Below are 25,047 nucleotides of genomic sequence, written 5' to 3'. Positions count from 1 at the left end.
AAAGCGCTGCAGCTCTCCCCCGAGGAGGTATAAATAATAACAATAATAATAATTTGTTATGCGTCCTGAACCTCCACCGCCACCCCAAAATGCTGCCATGCTAAAATAATTCACCGCAGGCTGCCCGTATGGGTTTCTGCACATTTAATAGAGGGTTAGAGGGGATGGACAAGGGTTGGGGCCACGCTCACGCCTGCTGCTGGCTCAAGCTCCAAATTCGGACCCCAATAGCACCAGTAAAAAAAAAAAAAAAAAAAGTCTCCAAAAATAGTGGTAGAAAAAAAAAATAACAGTCCCCGTCCTGCATAACTTGTGCAAAACAACTGGCACAAATTAGTTTTCGTTAAAAAAAAGAGGAGTGTGTTAGGAAAAGTTAGGAGCCGTTGAGCATCCCACCACAGGGCCAGCACTGGAAGCTCAGGTACCACGGCCCTCCTGCTGCTCCCGTTGTGTGCACATGGCACCCGGGACTACAAAAAGTCCTATTTCCAATCCCAGGTTAAAAAAAACTGCAGTAGAAAAAATGGGGGGAAAACCCTACCTGTATCAAAAATACGCTAGTGTTGTCTCAGCGGCAACACGATGCTTTTTTTTTCGTAAAAGAGTGGGATTTGGGAACGTCGAGAAAAAAAAAAAACACAGGTGGTTTCTGAGCACAGCGGGCCCCTCACCCGTGAGCTGAGTCGCGCCGGTCTCTGCTCGGCCCCACGGCTGCCCTAAATGCTGCTGGGGTGGCGGCGGGGCTCCTGCGCCGCCTGCTCCTGCCGCAGCGCGACCTGCACGAGGGGGGTGAGTGTGGGGGGGCCCGGATGGGCTGCGGGGGGGGACACACGGCCCCGGCCCCCCGCTCACCTGCTGCTCCAGGGGGTGGTGGTCACGGTCCTGGGCATCCAGCGCCCACTGCTGCTGCTGCGCCACCCCGGGGCTCTGCTCCAGCGCCGACACCCGCGCCTGGGTGAGTGCCGGGGGGGTCACCCCAAAACCGGGCACTGGACGGCCCTAAGGTGGGGAGGCTGGGAGGAGCCCGAAAGAGCCCGGCAGCGCCCCAGTGCGAGCACCAGCATCTCCCCATGGTGGGCTGAGCCCCAAAAAGAGCCCAGCAGCACCCCAGTGCGAGCACAAGCATCCCCACAAGCTGGAGCAAGCCCCAGATCAGAGCCCCGCGGCATCCTGGTGTGAGCGCCACCATCTCCCCATGGGGGATGAGCCCCCAAAGAGCCCAGCAGCATCCCGGTGCAAGCAGCAGCATCTTCCCATGCTGGGGAGAGCCCCAAAAGGAGCTCAGCACCACCCCAGTGCAAGCACCAGCGTCTCTGCAAGCTGTGATAAACCCCCAAAGGAGCCCAGCACCAGCCCTGTGCAGGCACCAGCGTCTCCCCGAGCTGAAGCAAACCCCAAAAGCAGCCCAGCACCGTCCCCGTGCAAAACAAGGCTGCACCGAGCGGGCAAGCAGCACCCCGGGGTGCCACTGCCTGCACCCAACGCGCACCCGCCAGCCGAAGGCTCCGCACGAGGCCACGGCCCCTGCCCGGGGGCACCCACCCGCAGCACCTGGATGTGCTTCTGCGCCTCCGCCAGCTCCTGCTCGGCCGTGCCCAGAGAGCGGTGCAGGCGGCCCTTCTGCACCGCCAGCCGCAGCGAGTCCTCCTGCGTCTTCAGCTTCTCCCGCGCCAGCTGCGCGCACAAGAAGCGGGCACAACCCGTTGCTTGGTCACACGCCTCGCTGCGGTGCACAAAACGCACGCGTGCGGGCGTACGCACCCGCTGCGCAGCCGTGCCCCCGTGGCACGAAGCGTATTTTGTGCTCGGGAAGTGATTTTGCTCTATTGGGACACTCGTTATAGCTACGCTCAATCCGCTTCCGATCCTGGGCGAACCAAGCCTGGGTGCCCAGCCACTGGGGGGGCATGTTTGTGTCCCCAGAGGTGCACGGGCTTGGGGGCAACCCCGAGGGCACCCAAGGGTGCCAAGAGGGGCGGCGGGCGCTCACCTTCTCCAGGGTCTTCTTCAGGGCGCTGTTGTCCTTCTCGAGGCGCAGGGAGGAGCGCTCAGCCTCGCGCCGCTCGGCCTCCAGCTGGCTCAGGGAGCTCTGCAGGCTGCCCACGCGCTCCTGCAGCCCCCGCTTCTCCGCCCGCAGCCCCCGCAGCGCCGCCGCCTCCTTCTCCTCCTGCTGCAACAGCATCTGCAACGGGGGGGGGGGCAGGATCGGACACCCCGCAGCTCCCGGGGGGGTGGGAGGGGGCTGCGTGGGGCAACAGGGGACTGTAAGGTGAGGCAAAAGGGTTCAGGGAGCTGCATGGGGGGTGTAAAGGGATGCACGGGGGCAAAAGGGGGCAAAAGGGGGTGGGAAATGGGGGCTGCATGGGGGGAGAGGGTGCTTCAAGGGGGGGAAGGGATAAAAGGGTGTTGGGGGCTGCATGGAGAGGAAATAGGTTGCTGCAGGGGGGGCAAAGTGTGCTGCAGGGAGGCAGAAGGGTGTAGGGACAGAAAGGGTTGCAAGGGTGCAAAAGGGATCTGCAGGGAGGCTACGTGGAGGGGCAAGGGGGTGCTGCAGGGGGGCAGTGGGGTGCTGCACGGAGAGGAAGGGTGCCACGGGAGGGGAGGGAATGGTTCAGGCAAAAGGGTGCAGGGTGCTGTCGGGGGGGGGGGGGGGCAAAGAGGGCTGGAAGGCGGTAAAAGAGGCTGCGTGGGGGCAATAGGGTACTGTGCAGGGGCAATAGGTTGCCGTACGGGGCGGGCAGAAGGGCACAGGGCGCACCCCAGGGGTAAGGCCAGCAGTTTGGGGGCTCCCACCTCCTGCAGCCGCCGGACCTGCGCCTCCAGCTCCTCCTTGCGCAGCTCCAGCGCCGCCCGCTCCCCCCGCAGCACCCGCAGCTGCTCCCGCAGGGCGCTCTTCTCCTCTCGTGCCTCCGAAAGCGCCCGCCGGGCCGCATCCAGCATCTCCTGCCGCGGGGACACGCACGGTGACACCGAGCCCAGGGGGGCCCCCGCGCACCCCAGGGGTGCCCGTGCCCACCTGCAGCATCCGCCGGTCGAGCTCGCCGGCGGTCAGGGCGCTTTGGAGCTGCAGCAGGCGCTGCGGGGCCGAGCTGCCGTCGGTCACCGGCGAGCCCTGGGCACGGTCCTTCGAGCTGCTCTCGGCCTCGGCTGCCAGCACCACGCTCAGACGCTCCACCGAGAGCTGCAAGGTGCTGGCGCGCTGCTCGCTCTCCCCGAGCTGCACCCAGCGGGGTGGGAAACCGATAAAAACCGACGCAGCTCAGCTCGGGAGGCAATTAGCGAGCGCGGGGGTTGCAAGCCGGCCGTACCTGCCTCTGGAGCAGCTCAGCGCGGTCCTGCAGCACCCGCGCCTCCGCCTGCTGCTCGCCCAGGGCCAGCCGTGCCCGCTGCAGCTCGTCCTCCAGCGCCCGCCTCTGCTGCTCCAGCCGGGCTCCGCGGCTCTCCGCAGCCTCCAGCCCCTCCTTGAGCCGCCGCTTGTCCTCCTCCAGCTTGGCCTCGCTGGCTTTCACCATGCTCATCTTCTCCTGGAAGGGACGGAGCAGCGTGTGTGCAAGCCTGCAAGCATTTTGCACACAAACCTGCGAGCAGCGAGCATGCAAGCTTGCATGCAAGTGCAAGCAGCATTCATGGACTTTGTGTGCAGGCTTGCAAGAGTCTTGAGGGCACTTTGTGTGCACGCTTGCAAGCAGCAGGTGTGCAGTTTGTGTGCAAGCTTGAAAGCAGCGCGCGTGCAGTTTGTGTGTGCAAGCTTGCAAGCAGCTTATGTCCATCTTACATGCAATTTGTATGCAAACTTGCAAGCAGTTTGCGTACAGCTTGCATACAGGCTTGCGTGTGAGCTTCCAAGCAGCTTGCAGGCAGTTTGTGTGCCAGCTTGCAAGCAGCTTACACTCGGTTTGCGAGCATCTCGCACAGAAGCTTGTGCACGAGCTGGCAAGCAGCGTGCCTGCAGTTTGTCTGCATCTTGCATGCGAGGCTGCGTGCAGCTCGCGTGCAGCCGGGGCGGGGTGGGAGAGGTGGGGGGGTTTTGACCCAGGTGCCCACCTGGGCGGAGCGGCGCTCGCCCTCGGCGGCGTGCAAGCTGCGCTCCAGCGCCGACACCTTCTCAAGTAGGGCCCGGCGCTCGCGCTCGCCCCGCCGCAGCGTCTCCTCCTGCAGCAGCAGAGCGGCCTGCGCGCTGCCCAGCTTGCCGTCGGCGCCCCGCCGCCCTGCCGCAGCCAGACCGCGGGTTGCAAACCTCAGCTGGGGCTTGTGGGGCGCGCACGGGGCTCTGCTGGGGCTCATGGGGCGCGCACGAGTGGGGTCGGACAGTTTTACCGGGGTTTGTGCAGGATGCGTGGGGGTTTTACCGGTTCTACTGGGGTGCACAGGGGGGTTCCAATTGTACCGGGGTTTACGGGGACTCTATGCTTTATTTTGTTTTGTTTTTTACCAGTTCTACTAGTATTTTTGGGATGTGTATGGGGGAAAACCCACAAAGCATGCAGCATTTGAGTGCAGCATCACCACCCCCACCCCATTTTCCCCCAAAGCACCCACTGGCCACGATGCTCCGCTGCGTGCCCAAATCCCAAGCAGCCACATGTCGCAGGGAGATGAAACCTGCTTGCAGCACCCAAAACCACATAATCTGGGGGAATCCACCCCAAAACCACCCCCATCACCTTCCTCACTCTCAGCCACCAGCTTCTGCAGCTGCAGCGCCCGGGCACCGGCACCGTCCCGCTCCGCCTCTGCCTCTGCCAGCCGCTGTCCCAGGCTGCAGACCTGCGCCCGCAGCTCCTCCTGGGGTGAGAAAACAGGGCGAGAAAGGAGCTTTTTGGGGACGTGCAGGGCAGGGGCAGGAGGAAGGGCATACCCGCTCCCGCTGGGCGTCCTGCAGCTCACGCAGGAAATCCCGCAGGGCTGCCCGCACCGCCTCGGGCTCGGTAGCCGCATCGGGGTCCGGCGACGAGCCAGGGGTCCCCGTCCCCTCCGCGGCACCGCCTGGAAGGAGAGGGATGGGGTGGCACAGGGTGAAGTGGGGGGGGACACGCCGCCAGATGGGGCCTTAAAACAAGGTTTAGGGTGCAGGGCAGCCCCGGGATTCTCTCACCCTTGCCCAGGGAAGCAGCACGGGCCCGGCCGATGCCCATGGTGCGGCGCAGGGCGGACTGGAGGCTGCCCAGGCGCGTTTCGGCAGCCCGGCGCTGCTCCTCGCCGCGGGCCAGCTCAGCCTCCAGCCCCTGCGCCCGGCCCTCGGCCGCGCTCAGGCGCAGGCTCAGCTCGGCCACTTCGCTCCGCGCCGCCTCCATCTTCAGCTGCAGGTTGCGGGCATCGGCCAGCAGCTTCTTCTCATGGCCACGGGCCTCCTCCAGGCTGCGGGACAGATCCTTCTCCCGCTGGTGGAACTCGCCCTCCGCCTCCGACAGCCTCTGCTGCAGGTGCTGGAGCTGGGGGAAGGAGGCAAGGGGTAGAGCTGGGGTGCAGGGCAGGGAGAGACAGGGTGCTGGAGGAAACAAGGAATGCCCAGGGTGCAGGGGACAGAGCAAAAGGGTGATGGAGATGCAAGGGATGGAGCGATGGGGCACGGGGGGTGCCTTGGTTATAGGGGACGGAGCAACAGGGTATGGGGGACCCTTAGGGATGCAGGGGGACAGAGCAATGGGGTGCTGGGGGACCCTCCGGGATGGAGCGATGGGGCATGGGAGATGCCCAGGGATGCAGGTGGCAGATGATGCGGGGTGATTGGGATGCAGGGGATGGAGCAAGGAGGGGTGGGGACCCCTGGGGACAGAGCAGTAGGGCAATGGGGACATAGGGAACCGAGTGGGGGGGTGACCGGGGCACCCATGGCACCAAGCGACGGAGCAGCAGGGGCACCCACAGGGACACAGGGTGCGCGTGGGGGCGATGGGGACACCTGGGGACCCTGCGGGACCGAGCGGCCCCCACCTCCTTCCTGGTGGCCTCCATGCCAGCCTCGCTCTCCACCACCTTCCTCCTGAGGCCGAAGGCTTCACGGCGGCTCTCCTCCTCCCGCTGCTCCTCCAGGGCCACGCGCGCCTGCAGCTCCTCCAGCTCCCTGCTCTTCTTGCTGTTCTCACTGTCCAGCGCCTTCACCTGCCCGAGGAAGCGATGCGGGGCTGGGGGAGGCGGCTCCAGACAGACAGACGAACGGACACACGGGACACACGGACACGCACACCCAGCGCTGTCCCAGCCGGGGCGGGGGTCCCCCCGCCGCCCCCTCCTCACCTGCCGGCGCAGCTCCTGCAGCTCGCGGCGCGCCTCGAGGCGGTCGTGCTCCAGCTGCCGCAGGGCCCCCCGCAGCCTCTCCGTCTCCCTGGCCGCCGCCGCCTGCCCGCCCGCCAGCAGCGCCAGCCGCTGCTCCTTCTCCTCGCCCGCCCGCTTCAGGCTGCCAACGAGGGGGGAGAGGGGCTGGCGGAGGAGGGGGCTGGTGTCCGTCCTCCCCGTCCCCCCACCAAGGCATCGCCTCGGCCACAAGTGTTGTTCGTGCTGGGCACCCCTTCCCCGGCCCGGGCCCGTCCTGAGCATCGCCCTGATCCTGAGCGTCCTGCTCTGGGGCGTCCTCCTGTCCTGAGCATCGTTACAGCCCCACACATCCAGGGCTCCGCTCCATCCTGTGCGTCTCCCAGCTTGAGCATCCCCTTGTCCCGAGCATCGCCCCTATCCCAAGCGTCGTCCCCCCAGGGCATTGCTCCGCCCCGTGCATTTCCCGTTTGAGCAGCCCCTTGTCCCTGGCGGATCCCCCTATCTTCATCATCACTGCGACCCCAAGTGTCAACCTCCAAAGCATCTCCCCACCCCAAGCATCTCCCAAACTGGGCATTCCCCTGCCCGGAGCATTGCCCCCATCCTGAGCATCGCCCTGACCCTGAGCATCATCCCGACCCCCAGCATCGCTCCAAGGCATCTCACCATCCCAAGCACCTCCCAAATGGGGAATTCTCCTGTCCCGCGAATCCTCCCCAGCCTGAGCATTGCCCTCCAAGGCACTGCACCACTCCGCCATCTCCCAGCTCGGGCATCCCCTTGTCCCAGGCATCCTGCTCTGCTTAACCCCCCCATCCCGAGCATCCCCCCGGTCCCGAGCATCCCCCCGGTCCCGAGCATCGCCCTCCGATGCCTTGCACCACCCCTTGCACTCCCCAAATTGAGCATCCCCCTACCCCAAGCATGGCCCTGCAGGACAGCTCCCCCTCCCGTGCCTCTCCCAACTTGAGCATCCCACTCCGGGGGACCCCCAGCATCGCCCCCAGCGCCCCCCCCGACCCCGAGCACCCCCCCCCACCTGATGCGCTCGCCCTCGGTGCGCCGCAGGGCCGCCCGCAGCTCCTCGTTGGAGCGCCGCAGGGCCTCCTTCTCCCTGGCCTCGTCGCCCAGCGCCCTGCGCGCCTCCTGCGCCTGCCTCCGCTGCGCCTCGCGGCCCTCCCGGCTCTCCTGGGCCGCCCGCTGGGCCTCCAGCAGCGCCTGCTGCCCCGCCGCCCGCGCCTCCGCCACCAGCTGCAGCTGCGCCCGCACCTCCTCCGCCTGCAGCCGGGGATTCAGGGGGTGGAACGGGGCTTTTTGGGGGCAGGACGGAAGGGACGGGAAGGGGGCGGTGGGGGGCGGAGGGGTTCTCACCTCCCGCAGGGCGCCGTCGCGCTGCTTGGCCACCGCCGTCACCTGCTCGCGGAGAGCCTTGGCCTCCCGCTCGTGGGCCTCCGCCGCGGCCTCCGCCTGTGCCCGCAGGTTGTGCAGCTCCGCAGCCAAGCTCTGCGGGAAGGGGCGCAAACATCTGAGCCCCCCCAAACCCCCCCAGCCCTGGCTGGGCATGGGGGAGCTTGCAATGGGGAGGAGGCAGCTGGAAACTGGGGGGGCTTACGATGGGATTGGGGTGGATGGTTGTGGGGGGTTGCAAGGATAGGGAGATGGGGGGGGCTTGCAAATTGTGGGGGCTTGGGGGGCTCACAGCAGGGCAGAAGAGTGTTGGGCACTCGGGGTACGCGCGGACGTGGGGCATTGCAACGAGGGGGATGCCCGAGGATGGGGCTTGCAGTGGAGGAGCCTGTGCCATGCCTGGGGGGGGGTCCCAGGCCCCCCCTCACCCACCTGCTGCTGCTCGTGGCGCCCGGTGGCCTCGTGCCGCTGCCGCTCCAGCTCGGCCGTGGCCTCGGCCAGGCTCTGCTGCAGCCCCGCCAGCGTCCCCGCCAGCGCCGCCTTCTCCTCCTCCTGCAGCGCCAGCGCCTGCACAGGGACACGCTCAGCCGGGGCTGGGGGACACCGGGGACACGGGGGGGGGATGCACTGACACCCACCTGCTGCTTCTCGCTCTCGGCACGCAGCAGCCCCTCGTCGCGCTGCGCCCGTGCCGCCGCCAGCTCGGCCGCCAGCTCCTCCTGCTCCCGCACCAGCCGGCCCCGCTCCGCATCCAGCTCCCGCTGCGCCCCAAAAGCAGCACCGGTCCCCCCAAAATCAGCGTCGAGCCAAACTTGGCATCAGCCCGAAATTTGGCAAACCCCCCCCAAAATGGCATCGCCTCAGAAATATTGCTCCAAATTCCGTATCGCCCTCCGAAATCAGCGCCGCTCTCCAAATTCAGTACCGCCCTGCCCCAAATCTGCATCACCCCCCCCAAAATCAGCATTGCCCCCCCACACACAAATCAGCACCGCCCCAGAGCCCAGCGGTGCCCACCTTCTCGCACCGAAGCCGCTCGAGCTCGTCCTCGCGTGCCACCTGGGTCCCGCGCAGGGTCACCGCCTCCTGCTCCGCCGCCGCCAGCCGCTGCCGCACGGCGCCCAGCTCCTCTGCCGGGGCCAGAATTGGGCGGGTGGGTGGTGGGAATGAGGGCTCCAAACCCCCCCAGAACTGACCTAAGTGATGCGACCGAGGACGCCGCCCCAAAATTGGGCAGAAAAGTTACGTGATCGAGGATGCCGCCCCAAAATTGAGCGGATAAGTGATGTGACCAAGGATGTTGGTCCCCGGAACCGAGCTAAGTGACATGCCCAAGGGTGCCACCCCAAAATTGAGATGGTATGGGATGCAACCAAGGCTGCCGCCCCAAAACCGAGCAGGTAAGCGCCGTGACCAAGGCTGCGCACGACGGCGAGCGCCCCACTCACCCTGCAGCCCCTCCTTGGCCACGCGCAGGGCCCGGCCCTCGGCCTCCAGCTGCTGGCCGCGCGCGCGGAGCTGGCCGAGCTCCTCCTGCGCCTCGAAGAGGCCGGTCTCCAGCGCCGCCTTCTCCGCCCTGCCGCGCCAGGACAACACGCGCTGCCGAAACCGTGGCCGGGCGGCGGGCGGGAGGGCGGCGGGTTGGGGCGGGGGGCACCCACCTGAGGCCGTCCGCCTCCTGGCCGCGGGCGCGGGCGTCGCGCTGGGCGGCGGCGAGCTGCACGGCCACGCTGGCCGCCTCCTTGGCCAGCCCCTCGCGCTCCTGCGTGGCGCGCTCCAGCGCCGCGCTCAGCCGCTCCCGCTCGCCCCGGGCCTGCGCCAGCGCCTCGCCCGCCACGCTCTGCTCCTCCAGCGCCTGCGGCCGCACCGCCACGGGCACCCCTCGCCTCCGTCCGCGGCCCCCGTGCACCCTCCCGGTCCCCCTTGCTCCCCAGGAGCCTTCCCCCGTCCTCCGAGTTACCCTCTGCGCCCTCCCCGTTGCCCCACGCACCCTCCTGGCTGAGCTGAGCATCCTCCCAGTTGCCTCCAGCATCCAACCCCTCCCTCCCAGTTACCCCCTGCATCCTCCCAGTTCCCCCAGCACTCTTCCAATTGCCCCACGCACCTTCCCCATCCCTCCCAGTTGCCCCCTGCATCCTCCCAGCTCCCCCAGCACCCTCCCAATTGCCCTGAGCACCCTCCCCACCCAAACCAGTAACCCTCTCCACCCTCTCCATCATTCCCAATTGCCCCCTGCACCCTCCCAGTTTCCTCCTGCACTCTCCCAGTTCCCCCAGCACCCTCCCAGCTGCTTTCTGCATCCTCCCCACCTCCCCAGATTGCCCCATGCACACTCCCCATCCCTCCCAACTGCACCCTGCACCCTCCCAGTTCCCCCAGCACCCTCCCCATTGCCTCCTGTACCTCCCCACCTCCCCCAGTTCCCCCCGGCACCCTCCCCACCTCCCCCAGTTCCCCCCGGCACCCTCCCCACCTCCCCCAATTGCCCCCAGTGCCCTCCCCACCCCTCCCAATTGCCCCCCAGCCCCGCACCTGCCCCAGCCGCTCCCGCAGCTGCTGCTGCTGCCCGCGCAGTGCCCGCAGCTCTGCCCGCAGCCCCTCGCAGCCCCGCTCCGCCGCCCTGCGCGCCCGCTCCAGGCCCAGCCTCTCGGCCTCCACGTCCCTCCGGCCTCGCTCCAGCTGCCCCAGCCGGGCCCGCAGCCCCTCCAGCGCCCGCGTCGCCTCCCCGGCAGCCTCCCGCTCTTCCTCCAGCCCCGCCAGGGTCCGGCTCAGCTCTCGCTTATCCCGGGCCAGGCTGGCCGACAGCTCGCTGCCCCGTGCCAGGGCCTCCCGCAGCTGGGCTGCCTCCGCCCGCGCCTCCCGCAGCGCTGCCTCCAGCTCCGCGCTGCTGCCCTGCGCCTGCCGGGGCCGAGGCTTGCTGCAAGGGGCTGGGGACGGGGGGGCAGCCCCAGGGAGGATGCACAGCGGGGTTTGGGGTTGTGGATGTCCCCAGGGAGCGTGTAGGGGGGGGCTGGGGATGTGGCTGTCCCGAGGGACAGCGCCCATGGGCTTGGTGGATTCGCAGAAGGGTTTGGGGACCTGGACGTCCCCAGGGAGGACACGCAGGGATCTGGGGATGTGCACAGCCCCAGGGAGGAGGCACGTGAGGTTTGGGGATGCACAGAGGGGCTGGGGATACGTGCACGGTGCCAGGGGGGATGCAGAGGGGCTGGGGGTGTGGGTGTCCCCGGGGAGGATGCACGTGAGGTTTTGGGGACATAGGTGGCCCCAGGAGCATGCAGGGGGCTGGGGACACAGATGTCCCAAGGATGCAGGGGGATTTGGGGATGCGGATAGCCCCACAGGGCACGCAGGGCGATCGAGGGTGCAGATGGCCCCCAAGGAGGACGCGCGTGGGGTTTGGGGACCTGGATGTCCCAAGGGAGGACGCAGGGGAGCTTGGGGACACAGCTGTCCCCAGGGAGCCGCTCAGGGACACACGTGCCATTTGGGGATGCGGATGTCTCCGGGGGGCGATGTGTACAGGGTCTGGGGACACAGACGTCCCCGGGGAGGACCGGGGGGGGGGGGCTCTGCCACCCACCTGTGCCAGCGCCTCGTCCAGCGCCGCCCGCTCGCCCCGCGCCACCTCGGCCTCCAGCTGGGCCTGGCTCAGCGCCTCCCGCGCCTGCAGCAGCTCCTGCTGCGCCGCCGCCCGCTGCCCCTCCAGCTGCTCCAGCTGCTGCTGGCTGCGGGCACCCGCGGGGGGGGCACACGTTGGGGGGAAGTTTAGGGTTCTTAGGGTTAGGGTTGTAAGGGTTTTTAGGGTTAGGGTTCTTAGGGTTAGGGTTGTAAGGGTTTTTAGGGTTAGGGTTTTTAGGGTTAGGGCTTTACGGTTTTTAGGGTTAGGGGGCACCTGCTGGGGGGAAGCACCCACTGTGGGGGGGGAACCCAACAGGTGTGTAGCACCCACTGGGGGGGACCCACTGGGGGGGCACCCATCGAGGGGCAGCACCCATGGGAGTTGGGGAGCTCCCACTGGAGGGAGAGCACCAACTTGGGGGGGGGGCAGCACCCGTTGGATGGGGAGGACCCCCTGGGGGTATCACCCGCGGGGGAGCAGCACCCACGGGAGGGAGGGAGGCACTGTTCTGCAGCACCCCCAGAGGTTTTGCAGCCCCATGGGGAGGGTGTTCAGCACCCTCCGAGGGGGGGGAGCGGCCCCTTTTTGGGGAGGGCGGCAGAGCAGGGGCAGGAGCGTTGTTTTGCAGCGCCCACCTGGGGCTGGGGGGGGGGTCACGGCACCGAGGGGGGGTCCCCACCTGTGCTCCAGCTGCTGGCGCGCAGCCTCGGCGGCGCGGGCGGCCTCGTCCCGCTGCTCCTCCAGCCCCCGGCCGCGGCGCTGCAGCTCGGCCTCGCTGCGCTGCAGGACCCCCGCCCGCGCCTGCTCCGCCGCCAGCGCCTGCTCCGCGCGGCCCCGCTCGCTGCCAGACAGACGGACACGCCAGGATGCGTGGGGACAGACGGACGGACGTGCGGAGAGACGGGACAGACGGGCAGGGATGGAGAGGAGGGGTGCGGAGGGCTGCGTGCGCTGGGACAGACAGATGGACAGGCCGGAATGTGCAGGGATGGACGGGCGGAGGTGGAGGGCGTGCGGGGACAGAGGCCATGGACAGACAGACAGACAGCTCGGCGCTCACAGACAGACGGACACGCAGGGGGTACCTGCGGAGGAGCTCGATGTCGGCACGCAGGCGGGCGGCCTCGCGCAGGGCCTCATCCTGCGCCCGCCGGCAGCCCCCAGCCTCGGCGCTGAGCTGCTCCAGCCGCTGCTCCAGGGCCGCCCGCCGGCTCTCGCTGTCCCCCAGCTCCCGCCGCAGGCTCCCCGACGCCTCCCGGGCCTCCTGGGGGAGCAGGGGGGTCAGCGGTTGTCCTCCGTCCTCCCACCCGTCTGTCCCTTCTCCTCCATCCTTCCTCCGTGCATCCATCCACCCATCCGTCTTCCCCCACGTCCATCTTCCTCCTCCTCCTCCTCGCTCACCTGCAGCTGGAAGTGCCGGCGCCGCAGGGCTCCGTGCACAGCCCCCAGCGTGGCCGCGGCCGCAGCGGGTGAGAGGCTGCGGCAGGGGAGCCTGGGAGGCTCCGTCGGGGACCCGGGGTCATCGGCCAGCACCGCCTGTGAGGGACTGTGAGCGCCCTGCTGTGGCACCACCACGGGAGGGGAAACTGAGGCACGGAGGGGGTGGCAGCAGTGGGGGCGCAGGGAAGGGCTGGGGGCACCTGGGTGACGTCCTGCAGCGTCTGGTGGAGCAGCTCCACCTCCGCGCGCAGCCCCTGCACCTCTTCCACTGATGGCTCCTGGGCACGCGAGGCCTCCTGCGAAACACCGCGGTGCGGCATCACGCACGGCCGGCGTGCAACGTGCACCGCACCCTGGGTGTACGGCGCGCCCCGGCACGCGGCACGCATCGCACCCCGGTGTGCAAAGTGTCCGGCGTGCATCACGCCTCGCACCCCCAGCGCACGTCACGCCTCGCACCCCGCTGTGCAGCGTGCCGGGTTGCGCACCGCGTCCCGGCCGGGCGCAGCATCCTGCACCCCCGCGCGCGTCGTGGTTTCAGGTGTGTCCTGCCCCGGTGTGCACGGGGTGCTGGCGTGCACTGTGCACCGCACGCAGCTTCCACCGTGCCCTGGCGCGCGGCCCAGCCCAGCGTGTGCTGTGGGTCACGTCTGAGCACGCGCTGCACCCCAGCACGCACCGCAGCCGGGCGCGCACCCTTCCCGGCGCGCCAGAAACGCCACCCCCGCACTCACCATCTTCTGCAGCTGCAGCGTCAGCGCCGCCACCGCCCGCTCCTTCTCCCCACCTTCCTCCCGCAGCCGCTCCAGGGCCGCCGTCAGCTCCGCCAGCCTGGCCGAGGCGATGCCCAGCATCGATCGGTGGGCGCTCAGCCCCACCCCCGGCATCCCCCCCTCCCCGCGGGACCCCCACCTGTCCCCGAGCGCCGTTTTCTCCAGCTCGGCGTCGCGTGCCCTCGCCGCCAGCTGCTCCTCCAGCTGCGCCAGCTGCTGCGCCTGCTGCTCCCGCGCGGCGCCCGCCCGGCCCTCGGCCAGCCGCAGGTGGGCACCCAGCTGCACGCAGGCGGCGTGGGCCGCACGGCCGGCACGGGACACCTCCTGGCTCAGCTCCGCCAGGTCTCTGCGCCGGGGGGTGGATGGGGATGAGAGGGGTGCCCCCCCCCCCCCGGATGTCCCCATCCTCCCTCCCCATCCCCAGCCCCTGCAGCCCCCGGACCTCTCGGTGGCGGCTCGCAGCTGGCCGAAGTGGCGGCGGAAAGCCACCGCCTGCCGCCAGAGGGTCAGCAGGCGGCCGTGCTCGTTGCTGAAGTAGGCGTTGAAGGACTGCGCGGGGACGGAGCGGTGGCGGGGTCGGATCGGGGCAGGAGAGCAGCACCAGGGTGCCCCCCGTGCTGCACCCCTCTGCCCCACAGCCCCCGTCCCTCTGAAGGCAGCCGGGCAGCACCCCCACGTCCCTCAGCCCCTCGGCCCCCTCCCTGCGCCGTGCCCTGAAGCCCCCAGACCCGCTCCCAGCACCATGCCCCGCTCCGTGCAGCCTCCCCCTGCCTTGCATCCCGCACCCCACAGCCCCTCTGCATGCGGCACCGCTCCTGCCCCGCACCCCCTCCCCGTGCCACGCGCCCTGCAGCCCCAAATTCTTCTCCATGCAGCATCGCTCATGGTCCCACAGCCCTCCCCATGCTGCACCTCTCTGCACTGCATCTCCCTCAGCCCCCAGCCCTCCCCACACAGCCCCCCCGCTCTGCACCTCTACATGCAGCATCCCCTAATTCTCCCCCATGCAGCACCCCCTGGGGTCCCACAACCCCGCACCGTGCAGCACCCCTGCACCCCTCTGCCTTGCATCGCCCTCGGCCCCATCCCTCCCCGTGCAACCCCCCCCTTTGCTTTGCATCCCTCTGTGCCGCATCCCCCGGGGCCCCAAATTCTACCCCCCCCACCCCCCCCGCAGCCCCGCGTCCCCGACCTCCTCCTCGCGCCTCCACTCGGCCTCGCGCTGCTCCAGCTCGTCCCGCGCCCGCGTCCAGTCGGCCGTCAGCTTGCGGATGTCCTCGCTCAGCGCCGCGTTGGCCACGTTGGCTTGCTCCAGCTGCTCCCGCAGCATCGAGTTCACCTGCACCAGGCTGCTGCTCCTGGGGAGGCGCAGGGCCAGGGGGTGACCCCGGGGGGGTCCCGCAGCAGCCGGCACCCCGGGGACCCCCCACATACCTCTGCTGCTCCTCCTCCAGCCGGATCAGCGCGTTCTCCAGCTCGTTGCTGCTCTCCTCCTCCAGCTGCGAGCCGCTGACGTCCAGCTGGCTCTGCGGGGACATCAGCGCCTTTGAGGTGCTGGTGGGCAAAGGGGGGGGGGGGGGACACCGGGACACCCGGGGCAGGACCCCCCCGCCGCCGCCGCTCACCGTCAGCCTCTCCTGCTCCAGCTCCGTCGCCTTCTCCAGCAGCTGCTGCTCCACCTCGCCGCATTTCTTCTTGTACTGCAGCACCTGGGTGGAGGGGACAGCGGGGGGGGTCATCCTCCCCTGGTGCGCGTCCCCCCCACCCCAAATCGCCCCCATCCCCCCGGCGGGGACCCACCTTGGCCTGCAGCTTCTGCACCAGCTGGGCCTGCCGCTGCTGGCCCTCCTGGTACGCCTGCAGCTTGCGCTTGTAGGCGGCCTGCTCCTCGTCCAGCAGCCGCCGCAGCTCGATGTTGTGCTGCGCCAGGCTCCGGCTCTCGGCTGCGTCCCGCTCGCCCGCTTCCAGCCGCAGGGACTGCTCCAGCTGCCGCGGGGTGCAGCACCCCCAGCGCCGCTCGGTCGGGGACGTTAAACACAAAGCACCGCCCCCGGCCCCCTCCGTGTGCCAGCACCCCAACCCGGCCAATTCGGACTTGCTCTGGGGTTGTCCCGCAGCTGCAAACCCCGCACGGACGAAGCAACCAGGGACATGCACACACACCCCCCACACCCCGTTTTGCTCTAAGAAATTGCCTTTGAGAAATAGCCCAGCCTCAAGGAGTGGGGGGGCCCAGCAGCTTTGCACCCGTTTTGCTGCGGATTAAAGCATCTTTCAGCGCTCTGGCCACAAGGGGAGGGAGGCAGCAGTTTTCCCTTTGGGTATTTTTGGGGCTGTTTGCTTGGGTTTTTAATAACCAGGCACGCACGGAGGGGTTTGCACCCCAGAAGGCCAGGCAGCCCCCCAGCTTGGGCTGCCCCGGCCGGGCTCAGCGTGCACCGGCCAAGTTTTGCATCTCCCCAGGCAACGGCCGCCCGGCCAAAAGCCTTGTTCTGCCCCTGTTGCCACGGTGCAGAAAAGAAGGCAGCGGGGTGAACGCCACGGGGGTGGTGTGGGGATGCTTTGTGCGTCCCACAGGACAAGTCCCAGCACGCCAGGCACCGACATCTCCATCACCGGGACGTTGCGCGCACCCCGGGCACCCCGGCACCGCCCGGCGCCAGCAGAAGCTCCCAGAGACGCTGGGGAGATGCGTTTTGGGGCCAAAACGGGTGGATTTGTGGGGCCGGGCGGGCAGCCGACCTACCCGCTCGCTGATGGCGTTGTACTTGATGGCCAGCTCATCGCGCTCGGCGCGGCTCTGAGCCAGCAGGTCCTCGAGGCGCGACAGCTCCTGCTGCAGGATGCGGTTCTCCTCCTGGAGGGACAGCAGCGAGGACATGGCCCCGGGGACGGCCGCTGCGGGAGGGGACAGGGCTCAGGGGAAGGATCCGGCCGCAGGAGGGATCCCTGCGCCTTGCCACCACGAGCTGCTTTGTTCCCTCACCCTCTTCTCCCCCAGCTGCAAACGCTTCCCCCCGGGCCGGGTCCCCCAGAGCAGCTCAGCCTCGCTTTTTGCAACCGCAAAACCCAAACTCTGCAACTGCAAAAACCGCGGGGGCATTTGGGCAGCGGCAGGTTTGCAGCGGCTTTTGCCGCTGCATTTCCCGCGACGGCAGTCTTTGCGACTGCAGATTTTGCGATTGCAGATTTTTGCAAAACCCGCTGCAAATCTGCCGACTGCAGCACCAGAACTGCTCGGCGGCCGCTCCCGCGAGAGGAGCACCAAGTTCCCACCTCGATCGCAGCCTCCGACTTCGGCGTGCTCATGGGCTCCCCCCCCCTTTCCTCTGCTTTCAGCAGCCCCGTGCCCCCATCCCAGCCTGGTTTTTGGGGCTCTGCTTCCGCTCTGCAAGCGGAAAGCGGATGCATGGCCAGGATTAGCCCGAAATCCTCGCCTTCCCCTCCCAGGCTGGGGCCCTCCTCTTCCTGGCTGTGTCCGCACGCCTCGGGGGTCCTAACGCCTCCGCCGAGCGCTGCTTCAGCCTTTGCTGAGAAACCACGGGATATTTGCAAAGCCGAAGTTTTTGCAAATCAAAACAAGCAAGCGAGGCTTTTTGCTTGCAGAGCAGGAAGGGAGGAGATTTCTTTGGTAGGGCAAAAAAAAACAAACAACAAACAGCAGCGCCAAGCACCCCCCCGTGCCCCAAAGCGGTTAAAACGCGCTCACTTTGCTCTGCCATCCCCTGATGCGCCCCCTGTGCAGCTCCCCGAGCTTGGGATCTCCTTTACCTGGTAGCCTTGGGGAACGGTGCCCTTTCGTTAAGCCCTAATGAAGCCCGGCCTCGTTAAGCTCATTAAAGCCCAGGAGTTTGCTCTGGCAGGGAAAAGCTCCGGGTCGAGCATGCCAGCTTGCTGCGGGAAGCCTTTTGCTCGGCGCTGCGAAGCCGTGTCACCTCCTCGGGGACAGAGGCCCCGCCGCAGCTCCCCCACCGTGACTGCCCCCGGGGCAGCTGCTGTCACCCCGGGGCGCTGCTTTCTGCCCCCCGCGAGCACGGTGCCCGCAGGGTGCGCGCCCAGGAAGGGAACGCGCCGGTCAATCCATCAGAGCTCGAAATCCCCCGCGGCACCACCCCTGCTGGGGGCTGCAGGACGAGCGTTGTGGCTGGGGGCATCCCCGCTCTGAAAACCCATCGCTCCAGCCTCGGCTCCGACACGGTTTCACCCTCCTGGCATCTCCCAGCCTCTATTTGCCCCCCCCCAGGAGGGAAAGTGCCCTTTCTCCTCCCCGCCGCCCCTTCGAGCCACGGATTAACGGCAAAGGAGAGAGCACGGCAGGGCAAGCAGATGGGACTGAGGATTTACACGTCCTGCTGCCGCAGACAGCTTTCGTCTCAGGTCCGGCTTCTTAAAACATCCGCGCTGGAGCTGCTCCAAGGCTCCCCGATGGGCTCCGGGGACACACGAGGCCTCCTCTCCCCGCTTCTCCCCTTACCTGCTTCGCCCGCAGTCCCTCACGCCCTGCAAAGCCACTGCTAAGCAACACCCGTCTGTTGTGCCTCGCCGGCGAGTGCCCCGCGCCGTTTCCTCGACACCGGGAAGGAGGGGACAGCACAAAACCATTCCCAAGCATCCCCTCCCCACCTCAGGAAGCCTCACGGCCGCCCCGACCCGCACAGGCACCTCCCTGGGTGTAAAAACGTCACATTTGGCATCCAGATGATTTTATTGCTCGCTTCAAAGTGTCACATCTCTCACCTGGTCCCGCGTGCCGCCAGGCAAAGTTAAGCTCTGAAATGAAAATGCCTACCCTCCAGTTGAAAATGGAAATAATAAAAAAGTCTGAAACATTGAAAAAATAGAACTTCGTGCTGCGGAAGGCCTTCACCTTAATATAAATAGGTAAGAAAATATTTATTTTTTAAAGAGGAATCTCAACCCCAGCTCTGTTAAAGAGACCAAGTCTGTCCTTCATTGCATATATTTGATTAATAAAATGCCTGCAAAAAGTAAAAATATATCTTCAAAAGAGAGGGGAAAAACCCTTATTGGAGCAAGAAAGTAAGAATTTCAGCACTGTGCTCGCATTTCCCTACAGGCAGCAGCCCTGCTCCCCGCCTCCCACAGCAGGGACGCTCAGCAGTTCAGTGCTCACAAACCATCGGGCGATGCTCAGCACCTCGCAGGACACTCGGAGCAGGACACTCGGAGCAGGACACTCGGAGCAGGACACTCAGCACAACGCAAAGGCACCTCCGGGAGCAGGAGATGAAGCAGGATTCTGCACGCAGGGAGCCTCCAGGAGGATGTGCCCTGCTGCTTGCCGGAGAGGAAAGATTTCACCGGCCCAAACACGCGAGGAGAAAGCAGGGAAGTCTCCGAGGAGGCTGTGATGGGGGCAGCCCTGCGCTGCACGCCACAACCCGCCTCTATTGCATAGGCTTCTAGTAAAAAATTGCCCGCATCGGCCAGCAAAGGCACTGCAAACAAACGAGAGTCCTCCAGCGGAGCTCTGAGCGCTCTCCCGCCCTCAGGCCGTTAAGGAGACGCAGGGCGATGGAGCTGCTGGCTTTCTGCAGCCGTGTTAGTGCAGTAAGAGGGGAAGGAAGGCACAGAAAAGATCACTGAAGCCCCACAGGGTCGCTGTGAGCCAGGCAGAAAATAAAGGGCCCCCATGTTTGAGGGCGCTGGCACGGAGTGTTTTAAGGCACGTGCTCATTTGCTCTCCAGCTCCTACTTCTGCATTTTAACCCCAGCGCCGGGCTTTGGGGTCTCACTGCTTGCCTGGGAAGACCAGGGGAGTGCAGTGCCACCACAAACGAGGTGCGGGGTGTCCCGAAGCAGCACGCTAGCTCCGAGGGGAAGGGTGTGGGAGCACTTCCCTCCCCTGCTTTGGTCCCGTGGAATCCGCGTGATCCTCCCCCAGCACCCGCGCAGGGCAGAGCAGACGAGGGGGCCGGCTCAGAACTGCACCCAGCCGGCGTTCGCCTGTGTCTGGTTGGGCGCTGACCTGGAGAGAGAAGGAGAGGGAAGAAGGGGTGTCAGACACCTCCCGGGGCTCCAGCCTGCTGCTTGAAGGGCCGGGCACGCAGAGAGGGAGCAGCGCAGCGAGGAACGGGTCCTCTGGTGCCACCCCACAACTCTCCCCCTGCACAGCGCCCCACAGCCCCCCGCGGCACAGCACGTCCCCGGCCTGTAATCATCCAAACCCTGCAAGGGTGGAGCAGTGCCCCCACCCCGTTACGTTATTCCAGCGGCAGTAAAACCAGCAGGATTTGGCCCGGCCAGGTGTGTCCTAGTGCTGCAGGTACGGCCCACGCGACCCACAAACCCCACACGACTCACCCCGAAGCTTTGGCGAAGTCGCCCCAGACGTCGGTGGCAGGGGCAGCGGGAGCAGCAGCGGGCTGCGGCCAGGACAGGAGGGAGTCTGCCAGCAGCCGGGGAGGTCAGAGGGGCAGAAAGAAGGGAGAAAAAGAAAAAGCTGTTGTTGCCGACTCTTGTTTCCAGATTCCCTCTCCGTTTCCCCAAAGACGGCAACCCGCCTCCCCCGCTGAGCTGTTTTCCACGCGACCACAGAGCAGCTGGCACCGCCTGAGCCCGGCAGGTCCCCATCCCAGCCGGACTCAGCTCGAGGCGGCACCTTCACCCTCCCAGCGCCGACGAGCACGCAGCTCCGCGCTGCGCACAGACGGTCAAAGACCAGGCAGGAGGGGTCGGGATTCGTGCGGTGGGGTTCAGGCCCACTGCCTTGTCAGCTTGCAAACCACACGAGGCCTCTGCAAAGCTTCTGCTTCCCCCAACTCTCAAAGCAAAGAGCGGCTCTGAGCTGCTAGGGGGCATCAGGGAGCTGGATGAGGTCTTGGCTCCGGACTGGCAGGCTGAACAGCGTTGTGATCACCCCTTCACACCGTGCCTCAGCTGCCCCCCTCAAACGGGGCACTGACACCAGCTCCTCCTGCAGGAGGAGCTCTACAGCAGCATCAAGGCACGCTGCTAGAGCCTTTCCAAACAGACCTCGATGGATGAAACTGAACCTAAAGAGCTTCGTAAGCATTTCCACGTGACACGGACCTGTGATGGGCGTGCCTGGAAGCCGGACAGGCGCAGAGAGCGAGGACGACGGCTGCTCTCCAGAAGGAAAAGCTGGAGAGGAAGATTTTCCTCCAGGAGGTGGCGGGAGCAAGCTCAGGCCCCCAGGACCTGCGGGACGTGGCCTGGTGTTCCCTGTTGCTCCTTCCTTTTTCTTCATACTCTGAAAGGTGACACGAGAGGGAAACTTAGGTGGTACCGCATTTAAATCCAGAACTAGAGGGTGATTCCTCTTCTCCCTCCCAGCCAAGGCTTACAAGTAGTCAGGCAGCTCAACTGCTTTATGCTGGGGGAAAAGACTGCTGTGCTTTGTTGTCACACCGCTAGTGCAGCAACTGGGGTGAAAACAAGGATGTTTTTTTTTATCTGTGAATCCCCACAGACGGTTCTGTGGCTGGGAGCTGTAACACACCCCTCCGCGCATCGCTGCGCACAGCGTGCCACCGACAGCTCTGAGCGGGCTTCCTCCCGCGAGGGGATTTCAACACCAAGTCGCTGCTTCCTCCTGTGCCGCCCAACCGCAGCAGCGGGGAGGAACAGGCTGTGAGGGCTGAGCGTGGCGGCAGACAGCTCGGCCCAAGCCTGCAGCCCCAAGAAGTAATATTTCACACCTGACAAGAAACGAGGCTAGCAAGAGAGAGCAAGGGAATACCCTTCACGCTTTCTTTTCCCACTATGCTAGGAAGAAAGGAAGGGTTTTGGTGACGTTTCTCCTCCACGCTTCTAGGACGATCATGGTGTTATTTTTGTATGTTATACTTTATATTTATCTGCCTTTGGAACATGCTTGGATCCAATCAAACTGCCCAAAGAGAGCTGAGAGCTGGTGAGGCAAACCAGCAGAGCCACGCAGGACTGCAGACACCCATCTGAAGCAACAGCTCCCTCCAAACACCTCAGCTACAGGCCAGAAAGGTGAGATTCCCTCTGAGAAGCGCACGAAAGACAGTGTTTGGAGCGGATTTAACTAGCAAAAGCCCTCACCGCAATGTTCAGTTTGATGGTCTGCCCCTCCTTGAAGCCCAGGTCCAGTTTGGGTCCCTGGTCAGGGTTCTCGGCCTGCTTGGCCAGCTCGCTCTGCTGCTTCACCCACCTGCAGGAAGGAAAGAGAACAGAAAAGGACAGGTCAACAACCTGCCTGGTGCTCTGCCAGGCAAACCCTGCCCAAATCCTGCCAGACAAATCTTCCCCCGGCCTGAGGGACCGGCGGCAGCTCTTTTTAACACGTTGGGTGTGATCTGGGACCTTGCCTGCCGCTGGAGCAACACGCCACAAGGCAGCACGGAGGCAGCGATTGCCACCCGTCAGCGCAGCCCACACGGCATGTCAGCACGCTCCGGCCACACAGCGAGCGAGCCGAGCTGCGTCCACGCTGCTCCACACAAGGACACGCCAGCAGCAAGGTGGTTCTACCCCAACGCCCCATTTTGTGCCAGCTGCTGGAGCAGCGTCCCAGTCCCTCGAGCGGCTGCGTAATGGTGAAACGACGGGAAAGAAAGGAATGGGGGAATTTGCCCAGTCTTGGTCTGGGGAACTATTTGGGAGTCTACTAATACAGACTGGGAAATATCAGAGAGACAGAAAGCAGTCTGCATAAAGGCTGCGCAGAGAGAGGGAAGTTTCCACCTGTAAACCTCTTGGCGCCGTGCTTCCTTGCTCAAGTGAATCTGAAGCAAACAGCTTCCTTGCCCCCAGCACTTCTGGTGAACACCTGCAGCCACATGAAACCACTGAGAGGACCAAGGGAAAGGCCCAAACTCACTTAAAATGGTCCTGCAGAGCTACGTTGAAGTCAAAAGCATCCCCTCGGTCGACAAATCCAACTCCAATAAAAGCACGGCGGCCTGGGGAACAAGAGTAAAGGCTGGAACCACAAAACATCGCAGGAGCCAGGGACGTGGAGCGGGAGGGAGGGGACAGACCATTCCACACCCCCCGTGACCATCGTCTCCTCCAGCAGGAGCTGAGAAGGGAACCGCGACGACAGCAGGGCCGAGCTTACGACAGGAGCGAGATTTCTTCCTTCCTTCTCCAAGGAAGGGGAACTGCCACCAACTTACCAGGAGGGGAAGCAATTTTATACTGTCAGCAGGGCTTGTGACGCTAGGCAGGAAGAGAACTGTGCCTGCGCTTCCAGATAGCAAAGCTGCATTTACATCACCAGCCTGCCGGCTTGGTTTATAGGCCTAGGAAAACCAGCTTTAAAATCAATATGAACGAGTCAAGGCAGGGGCTGGCATCGCAGCGACAACTGTGCAGGCAGGTGCATCCTCACACTAACTTTGAGTAGATTAAACTGGCTTCTGTTAGCGAAGGACAGAGCAAGGAGGACAGAGGTGATCTGCCCCTGTAAGCAGCGAACGTTCAGCCCTCAGACAGGAATCCTTCACACGTAACTGCTCAGAGCAAGGGCTCTGAACGCGTTCAGGGACGACTTCCCCATGCCCGCTAGCGCGCCAGCAGCCCCGCACCGTTCCCGTCCTCGATGCGGATGACGAAATATCTGCTGGAGTCCGTCACGCTCTCCACGGCGATGCCGGGGAACTGCTCCACGGGCGCCTGGGCGAAAAGCTCTCCTGGAAGAGAGAAGCGGGCGCGGGCTGAGGTAACTTACGAAGGATTTCGGAGGCGGCAGAGCCGGGCTGGCGGGAGGAGGGCGCTCGGAGCAGAGGGGAGGCCGGACCCTGCTTACTCCGGGCCCCCATCGCCTCCTCCCGCACCCACCGGCGGCGCTCCGGGCCCGGCTGCGGGGGCTCCAGGGAGGCGCCCCCCGCCCCCCGCCGGCCCGGTGCCGCCCCCAGCGCCCCTCACCCGAGGCCTTGTCCTCCAGGCGGATGAAGGCGGTGGTGCCCCGGGCGGTGACGCGCAGCCTGCCGCTCCACGCCGGCCGCTCCAGCTGCCACTCGGCGGCCCTGAGGAGACAGGAGGCGGCGGCTGGGGCGGCGCCCGCCGCGCGGCCCCGGCAGCGGGGAGCGGGGAGGGAGCCGGGGCCGCGGCGCACCTGTAGCCGCGGTTGGAGGCCCGCGGGGGCAGGCGGTAGACGTGCACGGCCGGCTTCACGCACAGCACCGCCTCGTAGCCGTCCGCCGCCGCCGCCATCGCGGCGGGAGGTGCCGGGGCCGCCTCCCGGGGAGCGCCCGGCCCCGCCGCGCTGCGGGAGCGGGGAGCGGGGAGCGCCCGGCCCCTGCAGCGGCCCCCGGCGGGCGGAGGCCGCGGGCCCCGGCAGAAAGCAAGCCGAAAATAACAGTTAATAATAATAAAATAATGAAATGAAATAAAATAAAATAAAATAAAAAATAAAATAAAATAAAATAAAATAAAATCAAAAATAAAATAAAATCAAAAATAAAATAAAATAAAATAATAAAATAAAATAAAATAAAAATAAAATAAAATAAAATAAAATCAAAAATAAAATAAAATAAAATAAAAAATAAAATAAAATAAAATAAAATAAAAAATAAAAAATAAAATAAAAAATAAAATAAAATAAAATAAAATAAAAAATAAAATAAAATAAAATAAAATAAAATAAAATAAAATAAAATACGTTAAGTAAAATTAAAGAAATAAAAGGTAAAGACGTCAGTGAAATTAAAGGAATAAAAGTTAGACATAAGTAAAATTAAGGAAATAAGAATTAAAGGCGTAAGTAAAATTAAAGAAAACAAAATTAAAGACGTAAGTAAAATTGAAGTAATGAAAATTAAAGAAATAAGTAAAATTAAAGAAATAAAATTTAAAGAAATAAGTAAAATTGAAGAAAAATTAACTTAAAGAAATGATAAAAATTGAAGAAAAATAAAGCAAAATATTGAAGACATAATAAAAATTAAAGAAATAATAGAAATAAAAATGAAATTTAAAAAAATTAAGAAGGGTTGTGCCCCCAACGCCTCTTCTCCCCAGCAGGCAGCCCGACAGCCCCTGCCCCCAAACAGGGGGCCCCAGCCCAAAACCCACCCCCGGCAGCAGGCTGCAGGCACCCCAGAGCCCCCCTGTGCCCCCACAGGGCCACCAGGACGGGTGCTGCACCCCCAGGTGCTGACCCCCCCAGGGCCAGGGAGCCTCTTCCTGGGGTGGGGGCACACTGTGACACAAGCTGCCCCCACGGGGAGCCCGAAGGCACCAAACAGAATCACAGAACTGTAGGGGTTGGAAGGGACCTCGAGAGACCATCGGGTCCAGCCCCCTGCCAAAGCAGGGTCCCTAGAGCAGGCTGCCCAGGGAGGCGTCCAGACGGGCCTTGAATATCTCCAGAGAAGGAGACCCCACAACCTCCCTGGGCAGCCTGTCCCAGCGCTCCGTCACTCTCACCGTGAAGAAGTTCTTTCGCATGTTGGAGTGGAACTTCCTGGGCTCCATTTTGTGGCTATTGCCCCTCGTCCTGTCCCCACAGAGCACTGAAAAGAGGTTGGCCACGTCCCTCTGTCTCCCACACTTCAGGTATTGATAAACCGGACAAAACGCAGCGGAGTC

The 25,047-nt window shown here is 64.6% G+C and overlaps 2 protein-coding genes across 14 annotated transcripts; both read right to left on the bottom strand.

The window, feature by feature from the left end:
- Window positions 1-130: 130 nt before the first annotated feature.
- CROCC (ciliary rootlet coiled-coil, rootletin) lies at window positions 131-18,052 on the bottom strand. Of its 13 annotated transcripts, none has more exons than XM_080564197.1 (36): window positions 16,774-17,180; window positions 16,484-16,579; window positions 16,244-16,354; window positions 15,298-15,483; window positions 15,123-15,206; window positions 14,932-15,023; window positions 14,690-14,855; window positions 13,940-14,046; window positions 13,637-13,843; window positions 13,459-13,555; window positions 12,925-13,020; window positions 12,686-12,820; window positions 12,370-12,548; window positions 11,964-12,125; window positions 11,246-11,390; window positions 10,195-10,560; window positions 9,324-9,517; window positions 9,111-9,238; window positions 8,680-8,792; window positions 8,301-8,423; window positions 8,095-8,229; window positions 7,627-7,758; window positions 7,295-7,533; window positions 6,238-6,397; window positions 5,935-6,102; window positions 5,096-5,432; window positions 4,859-4,986; window positions 4,665-4,785; window positions 4,045-4,208; window positions 3,309-3,524; window positions 3,017-3,217; window positions 2,794-2,943; window positions 1,991-2,182; window positions 1,543-1,674; window positions 853-999; window positions 131-776 (listed from the first exon to the last, which is right to left on the bottom strand). In XM_080564197.1, the coding sequence occupies exons 1-36, from the start codon at window positions 16,906-16,908 to the stop codon at window positions 717-719; spliced, it is 5,604 nt and encodes a 1,867-aa protein (XP_080420323.1). In that variant the 5' UTR covers window positions 16,909-17,180; the 3' UTR covers window positions 131-716. The 13 variants fall into 13 exon arrangements, with proteins under 13 accessions (XP_080420323.1, XP_080420324.1, XP_080420325.1 ...); XM_080564198.1 differs by having other exon boundaries at window positions 853-951; window positions 16,774-17,179; XM_080564199.1 differs by having other exon boundaries at window positions 853-951; window positions 1,552-1,674; window positions 16,774-17,179.
- A 131-nt stretch (window positions 18,053-18,183) lies between these two features.
- On the bottom strand, window positions 18,184-23,728 carry NECAP2 (NECAP endocytosis associated 2). Its single transcript, XM_080564221.1, has 8 exons — window positions 23,570-23,728; window positions 23,380-23,480; window positions 23,040-23,144; window positions 22,331-22,412; window positions 21,553-21,661; window positions 20,551-20,731; window positions 19,822-19,906; window positions 18,184-19,486 (listed from the first exon to the last, which is right to left on the bottom strand). Exons 1-8 carry the CDS (start codon window positions 23,665-23,667, stop codon window positions 19,438-19,440), a joined length of 810 nt encoding a protein of 269 aa, XP_080420347.1. The 5' UTR covers window positions 23,668-23,728; the 3' UTR covers window positions 18,184-19,437.
- Window positions 23,729-25,047: the final 1,319 nt, after the last annotated feature.

Source organism: Anser brachyrhynchus (genome assembly GCF_964034855.1).
Source record: "Anser brachyrhynchus genome assembly, chromosome: 21".
NCBI lineage: Eukaryota > Metazoa > Chordata > Aves > Anseriformes > Anatidae > Anser > Anser brachyrhynchus.
Note: the sequence above shows the minus strand (reverse complement) of the source record. Positions and strands in the feature narration are given on the sequence as shown.